Source organism: Hirundo rustica, chromosome 3 (genome assembly GCF_015227805.2).
Source record: "Hirundo rustica isolate bHirRus1 chromosome 3, bHirRus1.pri.v3, whole genome shotgun sequence".
NCBI classification, from domain to species: domain Eukaryota; kingdom Metazoa; phylum Chordata; class Aves; order Passeriformes; family Hirundinidae; genus Hirundo; species Hirundo rustica.
Window position 1 is genome coordinate 33,977,162 of NC_053452.1, and position 11,557 is coordinate 33,988,718.

At 43.1% G+C, this 11,557-nt stretch overlaps 1 protein-coding gene across 1 annotated transcript in view; it reads right to left on the minus strand.

The window, feature by feature from the left end:
- Nucleotides 1–10,749, minus strand: part of ADSS2 (adenylosuccinate synthase 2) — a 37,050-nt gene extending 26,301 nt beyond the window's left edge. The window contains exon 1 of the mRNA XM_040058460.2: nt 10,551–10,749. Within this exon, the coding sequence (XP_039914394.1) occupies nt 10,551–10,712 (162 nt within the window). The 5' untranslated portion in view covers nt 10,713–10,749. The remainder of the gene's footprint in view (nt 1–10,550) is intronic.
- Between the last annotated feature and the right edge of the window lie 808 nt (nt 10,750–11,557).

Here is an 11,557-nt window from a genome sequence, read left to right on the forward strand (position 1 = left end):
CATATATGTGAAAACTGAAATACCTGTGTGCCAACACAGGCAGAGGACAAATGTACAGCAAGACCAAAGGATGCTCTTGCTGTCTGGAATACACTACACACATGTAGCAGTGGCTTCTTTTGCCTTTCTCCCTGCACAAGATTTCCTTTGGCTGAGCTAACAAGTGTGCCATGGCCAAGATACTCAGCCCTGAGGGCAAGGCAACTCTGGATTCAGCTACAAATAGACTGACTGCACAGAAGGACTGATGGGGGTGAAAGATAACTTCTGATACATGAGAGATGTAAGAACCCAGTGGCACTCTGAACAAAATTCTGCAGAACAGCAGCAGAGGAAGCCTCTTTCATCACAGAAAAATGAGTACATAGGAATAGAACAAAAAACAGAAACACAAAACTAATTCTCCATCTGGCAAAAGAGCAGCAACCCAAAACAAAGAGCAATAAGAACCAGCAACAACCAGTAACACCATGCTCCTGACAAGGGGCTAAGTCAGGAACCATATCAGAAGTCCCAAGCATACTTCATACTTAACCACTCAAATACAGTGCCATTTATTTGTACATCTCTATTGAGACAGAGCATTGCAGCCTAAGCATACTTTAAGGTTTCTAAAATTGGATTTTCATTAGTCAGCAACCTTCTTAGCACTAAAATAATTTAAAAGCATTCGGTTTGTTTGTCCTCCTTCCTTCCATTATTTTATCTCCTTGTATCCTTCAACACAGTACTTGGAACAGTTCTCTCTCCACTCCCAAACAACTTTCGGTGACCAAAGAATCAGCGCTTTCAGCAGCCCATAGCTTTATCAAATTACAATGTAAAGTCCAGCTCAAAAAGGTGCCAGTTGGATTGGAATGAAAACATTTCCTTCCAGTTATTGGGAGACACAGCATGAAAATCATCACGAATAACAAGCAAGAACCTTTGCTGTGTGTCCCAACATGACGTGAGCTGCTGAAGTCTAGAGGAGGGTCACAAAGACTATGAGGGCTGGAGCACCTCTTCTGTGAAAACAGGTTGAGAGACTTGGAATTGTTCAGCCTGGAGAGAAGGCTCTGGTGCAACCTCACTGCAGCCTTCCAGTACCCAAGGGACCTACAAGAGACCTAGAGAGGGGCTTTTTACAAGAACACGTAGTGACAGCACAAGCGGGAATGGCTTTAAACTGAAAGAGGCTGAGATTAGATATTAGAAAGAAAATCTTTACTGTGAGGGTGGTGAGACACTGCAACAGGTTGTCCAGAGAAGTGGTGGATGCCCCATCCCTAAAAGTGTCCAAAGCCAAGCTGGATGGAGCCCAGAGCAACTCAGTCTAGTGAAAGATGTTCCCACCCACAGCAGAAGGGCGCTGGAACTAAATGACCTCGGAAGTACCTTCCAACCCAAACCATTCTACAATTCTGTGATTTCAGGACACGAATTTAGTCTAAGGACTTACTTTGATGCTCTGATGGATGAACAATTTAAAACCTTATTAAGAGATAGTAGCTTTTTTCTCCTTGCATAATCTTGACACTATTCAGCTACACTACTATTTTAAAGTATTTCAAGTGGAACAGGAAACGTAAGATCAGGTACACGATCACTACTTAATCTGTAATATTTAAACAAAACCCACGTAGGATAACTGAACATAAAACTCTTAAAAGGCATAATTCCAGTTTTACTAGAGCAGTATGCTTAAATCACTTACCACTAGCTGGTAATCTTGATATATCCAAGTTATTCAATGTGTAGAAGAGTTAAATTTACAGGAGACAAAAGGCACGCACTAATACACAAATTATCACACTACAGCAATCCTTGTAACAAAACCTCATACCTACCTGCTTTCTATACACATAATTCCACAAAACATTCCCTATAAAACACTATTTTTGAGATAATTTACACAGTGGTAAGCTGCTCAGAGATAGTTTCTTATAGTAAACAAAACACCAAGGTTTTTCTTTTTCCTTCAGCTTGTTAAAGATTAAGAAGCTCAAAAATCCTTCTCAATGTAAGCACCACACCCAAGAATCTGCACATTCAATTCAGATAGGTTGGTCAGTACTACACACAAAACAAGACAGGATTCTAAAACATACCTATCCTGGCAAACGTGAACAGAATCAGTGACATGCACACAGAGGGGTCGTAAGATAGCAAAGGCAGCTGCAAGCATTGCTCATCTGGGAGCCTTTTGATAAACATTCTTTGCAAACACCCTTTTTACAAGAGTGTTGAGCGCCTGAAAATACTAATTTTAAAGGGGAAAAGGTCATTATCTGCCAGTTGACATTTTACTAGAAACAAGATTGAAACATCAATAAATCAAACAAGTGACTCCTGCTAGCCAAAAGCCACTATCAAAGCACTGGCAAGCAACACTTACCACACACTCTGCACTTGTGAACCTGACACAAACACAGCATTCACACAACACTGTGCCCTTGTCCAGACAGCGTCACTGGAAAAACCACTGAAGACTAATCAATAGTATCAAAGAGGACACATTTTAAACATACTGATTGAAAAGTGTTTCTAATAGGACATGTATGGTAATTAAAGGTTAATAATTTCAGCACTTCCCCTGGCTATGCAAAATTACTTAGTTTCTTTTGCTTTCTGTAGCTTTTAAATACCATAACTGCCAGCATTTTGGGTAAAGAAAGAACAGGACTAGCAACAATATTAATGCAAGCACCTGACCACAATTTTAGAATTTTTTTTTCCTTATAGCTCTGAAGACTGAAAAAAATTTTTGTAAGTATAACTATTACAGAGTCATACTTTGAACCCAGACTGGTAAACTCCTAAGGATGTATGAGCAACTTTAAGGGTAAGTCTTCTCACTTTGAACCTTCCCAAAGCTCTTTAGATTGCTATATTCTGTCCATGCACAATAGCTTTCTAATCACATATACAGCACCGAGAAGAAGCATTGATAATAATATTTAACAGCAATTTTTCTTTTGGAATTGCATTGATGTACTAGTGAAAAGCTCCCAAGGAACATTCATATATTAAGCTGATTCGCTGGAAAAATAAGAACCAACCTTTTTATTGGTGTTATGGAAGAGTCTTGATAATTTAATAAAGTTAATTTGACAAAACAGTAATGACCTATGCTGGTCAGAAAGTTGAACTGATGACTACTTAACATTTTTGCAACATGACCTCAACTCCCAGGATTAAAGAGGGATGCTCTTTTTAAACCAAAATATTATTTTCTTACTGAATTAAAATAGCACAAGAAAGTTTATCAGCTAAGACTTCAAGTTTACAGCACATAACCAGCCATTACCAAAACTCAGCTAAGGGAACTGGATGTTACAAGCTCTGGTATGTTTTATGTGGAATGCCCATTAACTCAGGAGCTCGTGTGAAACTGAGTGAAGCCAACAACTCAGGAAACATAGAACTTCACTTTGCAAAAAGACTGGAAATTATACAAAGCCCTACTCAAATGCTTACAAGAGACATCCTGAACTAGAACACTTTTCCTCTGATGAGTTTGATCAGAGAAGTTCCTTGCTCCTTGGTTTGCAGCCAATCTCACTGGTTTGCCTGAAATGCACACAGAGGATGTCACCACTTGTCTTTCCAGTTTAAGGGTAAGAATTTGCAGTTCTTCTACCTTCCTGGCACATGGGACTCTTTCAGGAAAAATACACATGCTCAGTATATCCATCATTCCTGAAAGACAATCCCTTTCAGTTTTAAATTCATTCTAGCTTAAAACTTTGGGGTTTTCCCTTCCTTTTTTTTTTTTTTTTTTTTTTGCAAAAAAGTGACAACAATCTAATAGGAAACACGAATGGACCACTTTAGATATTCAGCAAAATCAAAAAGGAGAGCAGAGTTCTTGTTCATAAAATGAAAGCAAAAATACGACTCCTCATTATAAGGGGGGAAAAAGAAAAAACCAACCAGCAAAACATTCCCTCTTCTGGAAAACCTCTGTGTAGAGCACAAAGACTAAGAATAAACATGTGCCACGTGTGTTAGCCAAGTATTACAAGAGCACATACGTAAACAGAGGATGCTAGTAAGAAATCATTGCAGGAACACAAACATAGCGTATGTGAAACTCAGACAGAGGAACAGCAGCATATCTTTCTCCATTTTAGATCTACATACTTTGAAAACAGGTGTTTTATTTCCAGAGCACATCTTCATTAATCAAGGGCAGACTAGACTTCTGCCAGTGCATAAACACCAGAACAGCTGAATGCCTTCTGAACACTTCAAGATAGTTCAAACCCCCTTGCCTACAGCAGTCCTCCCATAGCTGCTAAGACTGGTCTGCATTACTACAACTTTACTTAGCAGTGGAGATGCTTAGGGAAAAAAAGAATCAAGGAAAGTAGACTGAAATTGTGATTAACAGCATATTGTGCTATGGCTCTCTAAACTGGTATTAAATACAAGAGTATTCAGAGCAGCTCTGAAATACTGACATGTGCATTTAAGAGAACCATCTACCCAAAAAGTCTATGATGACAATCACTGCCTTTTCTTATGACATGATCATGCCAAGTTGTCTATCTCAAAAATATGATGCCTCAGGGAAGAGCAAAGAAGTCTTTCAAGTTATTTCCTCTAGAATAAAAATTAGCTGTCTACTTAAAAGAGATGTTATCTCATGCAACGTTAAGGAAGAAGCCGCACACTCCTTTCAACTCTCTCCATCAGATGTGTGTGTGCATAATTTTTTCTACAGTTTACTTTTATTGCTACCACATTCCAGCATTCATTTTTAGCTCAGGGCAACCACTGTTGTTTCTGAGCTAGCTATCCAAGAGACTGCCAAGTTGGGCAAGAAGCAAGTCGATGTTGCTTTGGCATCCTATAGTTGTAAACATTTTCATTTAACTCTTAGATGAAAAGTCAAAAATACACCAAGAAAGCTGCCTACTACCAAGAAACATGAAAAGCTGCTTCTTGTCACAATCAGATTCTGGGAATGCTGAGCATACCTTTAAAAAGTTCATCAGTCTAGTGAGGAGATCTATCTGAACCCCATGATGTGTCCCAAGAAAGCACAGCTTTGCAATTACTAAGCTATTCATTTTTCATTTCAAGACATTGTCAAAAATTTATGTTGAACTTAACACCGCAAACCATCCCCCTTTAAAAAATGTATAAACAATTTTAAAAGCTACAAGGTTTTGATAGGCATTCATTTTTCATATATTTCATGACAATCTCTCTCTCCCCCACCCCATCCCCAGTGAATAAACAGCTAACAAACCGTTGTGTATAATCTACTACTGAATTTCAGTATGAACACCAGCCAGCAACTAGCCATTTTCTTCATTTACAAATATACATTCATGTTCGCAAGATCTAAACCTAGTTCAAGGAGCCTTCATGTTATACACATTATAAAGGTTTCTCAAGCTTTGGCTAGACTTCAGAAATTTCTGAATGCGTAGTACAAGCGCTGCTGCATCAAGAATGTGGTCTGAGGCAGAACATAACAAAATAAGAACACTATGTCTTACACATTCACCTGTTTTCTCCTAACAAACAAAACATTAACTTTACTGAAGTCTAGTCATCTTAAGAAACTCCATCCATTTCACTATACTGACAGAATTAGCTCTGAGAACTACTATTCAAAGGATTTATTCTGAAAAACTTTTTAGAGATGGTTCTTAGCTTTACTGGACCTGCAGAACTTTATTCTGCTGCAATGCCTACATATGCTTGGTAGGAAACAGGAGTCACTATTCAAGTCCAGAATAAAGACCAATTTATCCCTAAGAGATAAAAGAGATCAAGTGAGGCAGACAGATAAGGAACAAGAAAAACATTCAAAGCACAGATATGTCCAGCACTGCCTCGCTTCACAACAACATTCTAGAAAGGACATGAAGAACAAAAAGTGACGTTGGGAATACTTACAGAAAACATCTTCCAAATACATGAAGTATCACGGTAGAAATAAAAAAAAATCATTTGAAATCCTAATGAGCTGCTACAGAGCACTACATCTCAGTCAACAAACACATACATTAAGCTTCTCTAGTAACATGTAACAATAAGATGGAAGGAGCTTTAAGAAATCAGTAAATCAAGGTATAATTTGCTCTTCAGAGCTTTTAAGGCCTTCTTTGTTAATAGTACAAACTTTATGAGCTGGAAAATCACATTTAAACCAGTCTTCTGTTTAAAATAATGCAGACATTGTATGATTGTTTACAGTCCTAAGAGATCACCTGCCAGTGATGCTTTAAAGTAGGTCTGTAAGCATAGGACTCACTGATGGGGTAGGCTGAAGACGTCATTTTAGGGACTCTTTCCTCACCAGAGCACACCACTGGTATGCTGCCAACCACTACAAGGTTCAGCAGTGCACCCAGCACTTGAAGAAAGATCTAGCTAGGCATCACTTACTGAACGCCTGAGCAGCTAAAAAATAAGCACCAACAACTATAGCTATTGATTCTGGTGTTCCTAATTCTGCATGGCTTGCATAGGCTCTAGACTAAAATATTTTTCAAATGAGAATATTTAGAAAAACAAAGGGCTTGGGGAATGGAAGGTTAAAACAAAATCCCATTTAAAAAAAATAGCCATATAATGACTAGAGAAGGTACCGGGCAGCATTGGTGTGAAGATTTCAGTCAAGCAGCTGACTGATTGTAATCATTATCAACCTGTTATCAGTTAATTGACGGTAACTGCTTAATCTCAAGGATCTGCACACTGAAAACTTCTCTAGATATTGCACTACTGCTGCTACATTATCAAGTGATTAGCAGCGGCACTGCTGTACACACTGCTGTTGGGCAGAAAGGGGAGAATAAAAACTCCACATACTTCAATTCCTATGCATTAGGAGTTCAGGAGTAGAATCCCACAGCAGGCAGATCACACTGAAAACAGTTGAGAAGATCTACTAAGAAAAGCTGCAATTCTGCTTCAATGTAGCAACAACGTGTAAGACAGAACTAAAGAAGCAGGAAAATGGGATTCTTTAGCATGGGGAATATGGCACAAAAAAAACAAGTGAAAGCTTAGGAGGCTTACTTCTGTGAGTTATATTCTCTGAATAAATCAACTACCTCCAACAGTAAGAAAAGGAAGTGACCAAAAACTTGCTGATGAAATGAGTGAAAGAGAACAGAATCAGTGCAGATACTACATTTTTTGCTTCATGGTAAACACTGGTAGATTAGGTGGAGGGGTGCTGTTAATATAAGAGATACACAGCATCTTTTGGTACTCTACTTGTTTTTTTAAAAAATATTATCTAAAATAACTTGCTTGCATTAATTTGCCATTTTTCCATCACTCCACTAACAAATGAAACGCTGGTAATTAATTCCCAAACTGGGCTGCACTCCGTAATGGTAGGAAGTCCTTAATCAGAACAAGAAACGTTTTCCTTTAACTTTCCATTATCTGTGGAGTTTACAAAACACAATGTAACCTTAAAAAATGACAGATTTGCTGGTGTCAAGGCTAGCTGCTTACTAAGAAGAAATTATATCAATTAATACAAAAACAAAGTTTTTTTGGCAATTATTCCTGAATCTCAACTCTTGCTCTATTTTACTGTCTGAACTACGATTTATGTGACAGCAGGTACACAGACTTTGTTCTTTTATACATGGAAGACAAGATATAGGTTTAAGTGCAAAAGCCTCACCACTGTATTTGTTTTATCAATAGTATCGTTTTACCAGAAACCTCCAAGAGGTAAATCAAGAGCAAATCAGATTTTACAGTGGAAGAACAACTAAATACTTTACCTGTCACATAAACACATTTGTATTAATTGTATCTGAACCTTGTGCATTAGCAGTATCTTCACAAAACTATCATAGTTGCCAGTGCAGTTGCATTAGCAACTACATACATGCAACCCCTAGACATATTTTAATTTTAGCTTAGCTTCTTCAAACAGTTGTTTTTGAAAGCCTAATAGTAACCCTGATAAATTCTGAATCTGTCTTCTGAAAAGAAAATACCATTCTCTTTCTCTGAGCACAAGGCTGCTTTTCATGACCTCTAAACCCAAGATAAAATACTCTAGAGGGGGCTATTTAGAAGTAGAGTCATAATGTAACTTATTTCCTGTCACACTCATTCAGCTAACTGCTCCCAAGTAACTTCCTGGTTCCAAATGCCACAGTTGGCTTATCAAACTGGAGTCATCAGCACATGTGGTACCTAGGAGACAAGGCACAGCCACAGATTTCAGAGTACAACTTCTCACAATGACTCTACAGGCACCGTAAAACTAAGTGATAAGTCACGTCAGCTTCTGGGATGGGACCATTTTCATGTTCTGCATCTGCCCAGAACACAGAACAGTGAGAAGAACCCTAGTGTTTCACTTCAAGTACAACACAAGTTTCCAAGACATCTCAGATCTGCTACATCAGCTTTCCTAGGCCTCCAACACTTGTACTAATAAATTTTCCACAGGAACACACTGGGAATATTTGACGTCATCTGCAGGCATTCTAGCAACTCTGTGGTATGATGAACAGAAAGAACCATCCAGGAATAAGTAAGAGTATAACGGTGAAATAAGAATCAGAAGCTCCAGTTACAGAAAGCTGATAGTAGCAAGCACCAGACCAAGTGTGTGACTGTCTTTCTTTCTTGACTTGTACCACTACAAAAAGCACAAGGGTCACACTCTGATTTGCCAGCAGTAACAAAAAGTTCACAAATATGCTTGTATACATAGCAAGAATATTCAATAAAAGTAAATTATTTCATTTTATCAGTGTCACTGAAGGAGAATATGCCTATTTTCTTCTCTCATTCCAATAAATCATTCTTTGTGCTTACCCTGTCCTGAACCCCTCTTTTCACCAAGGTCCTTTGAACCAATAAAAATCCGGTTTTACTTACTAGAACAGTAGAAAATAAATCCAACAATAGTTTCCTGCCACTCTGATAAGTTAAAGCAACTCACAGAAGTGTTCAACTGCCAGAGCTAGTGCATGGGTGGAGACTCGGAGAGCACAGCCATCAACAGGAAAGGGAAGAAAGGAGGAAGAAAAACTCCTTCCTTCATCAAGAGCAACAAGTTGTTAGAAATGGCAGTTCATGGCTTAGGATAGGGCCATGAAATTCAAGCTTGAGATAACATCAGAATTTTTTTCCTTTTCTTCATCCTTTACCCAGCTGATTCAAAACAAGTAACAAGCACAGTAAAACACGTGCACACAAAAATTCACTGTTTGCCTCTCTTGTCCCTCCTCCAAAACTCAGTATTAAACATACACATTCACCTGGGTGCCCTTCAAGTTTCAAGAACAAAGTGGTAAAAGATGAACTGAGTCACTCTATGACCCACAAAGATAGGCAGTCATACCATATCACCGCATCACATTTTAGTATTAAAAAAAACCCTGAAAAACCCAAACAAAACCAAACCCAAAAACAGACAAATGGGAAAAAAAAAATCATCTGTGAAAACAGCTATTTAGGAATATATTTGTTTATTTCAAAATTTGATTCTCTGAAGTTCAAGGTATTGATCTGTCAGCTTTGCAACCGACTTGTTTTTGATAACACCATTTATGTGCAGCTCTCGCTGGATAACAACAGCTCAGCGTCTGCACTCTTTAAAGGGGAAGGGTACGCACTTCCAAAATACGTTTATTTAAGAGCAAATTTAATTTGCACATTCAACAAAAGCACACAGACAGCAACACTTAACGTGAAACCTGAGCACACTACAGGCATTTTATGCTGCTGTATCTCTCAACTTAAAGAAAAAACTGTGCTTATCTTCAGCTCATTGTATTGTGCCCTACAGAATTACTACACTAGAGACGCTCAGAAAAACATCTCCTCAGATCTGTGCTGTTTTAACGCAGGCATTAAGGGCACTTTGCTTGCAGGCGAGACTCGCTTTTTTTGCTTTTTGGCTGAAATAAGGCCTCCGTAGAGAGAGAAAAAAATATATAAATATATAAACAGATAAATGTGGGATCCCATTGACACAACATCGATCGTGGAGCAAGGGCAGGCGAGTCATTTACCGGCTAGTTTTATCTGAAGACGACCGAGTTGTGGCGGACTACACGGATCCCCCACGTGCATCCTACAACTCGCGGTCGGTTTCGCGCCGCTGCCGGCGCTGCGGCCCGGGAGAGCTCCCGCCGCCACTGCCGGGGCGGGATCCCGGCCCCGCGGCGATGCTGCCGGAGCCGCCCAGCGCGGCCCCTTCCCGGCGCCCCCCGGACACAAAGAGTGGGAGGCCTGGGGGGGAGGGAGGACGCGACCCCAGGCGCATTCCGCCTGCCGGGGGCCAACGCTGGGCGGCGAGAAGGGCGCCTTCCTCCTCCTCTTCCCCCGGCGCCGGGACAAAGGAGGCGCGGGAGGGCTGCGGAGCCCGGCACGGGGCTCTCACCAGGGAAAGCTCCGCTGCCCCGCAGCCCCCACCGCCCCCGGCCCCGCGCCTCCCCGGGCGTTCGGGGCAGAACCGGGGCGGCCACAAGCGCCCGGCGGGGCCGGTGGCGGGGCCGCCCGCCTCAAGGTGACACTGGCGGCCTCCCCCGCGCCCCAGCCACCTCCCTCCTCCTCCTTACCTGGCACCTGCAGACGATGTCGGCGTCCTGCGCCAGCAGATCCACCACCTTGCCCTTTCCCTCGTCGCCCCACTGGGCGCCCAGCACGACGGTGACCCTGTTGCCGGGGCGGCGGGCGGCGCACTCGCCGTTGGGGATGCCGGGGCCGCCGTGCTCCGCCATGGCTCGCGCTGCCCGCTCCGGCACCGCTCCAAGCACATGCGGCAGCGCGCGGCGGCCGCTCGGCTCCCCCCGCCTCCGCCTCCTCCTTCCCCTCCCCGCCGGGCGGGCGGGCGGTGCCGCCGCCGTCGCGTCCAGGTGCCGCCGCCTATCGGCCCGACCTGCCCCGCCACGCCCCGCCAGCCCGACCCCTGCCCTCAGCCGGATCCTGCGGCTCGCTCGCGTGGAAAACCGGAGCGGCAACCGCCGCTCCCGGCCGCTTTTTTCCCCGCCGCTCCCCAACGACGCCTCGCGGCCCCGACTACATTACCCAGCGCGCCGCGCGGCCTCCCCCACGCGGGGCTCCGTGGGGAGCCGGGCGCGGAGTATGCTGGGACGCGTAGTCCCCGCGGGCCGCACCTGCGGCAGGACGGCGCCTTGTCGGTTGCCCCAGGCGGCCCCGCGGCGGCGGGAGGCCGAGCGGCAGGGCGGAGGTGGCCATGGCGGGCGGCCGGGCCGGCATGGCGGGGCCGACACGGCGCCTGTACCTGGCGGCCGTGGGAAGAGGGCGCCAGGGCGCTGATGCCGTGCCCGTCCCGCAGAGTTGGCTCTCGCTCCCGTTACCCCTGGGGTTCCAGCTGCCCGGTACCTGCGGCCCCTGCCGCGGATGCCAGAGCTGCACGCGTGTGTGCAGCGTATCGCAGCGTTGCCTACGCGCTCGGGCTTGCTGGATTGATGATCACAAGACTATAAATTGAAGTTTGGGGAACGAAGGTTGAACATAAGAGGCCATTTTCTCCAGAGGCACCGGAACATGACCCAAGGCTTATTCATGAGGAAAAAAATACCCAATAATGGAAAAAAAACCA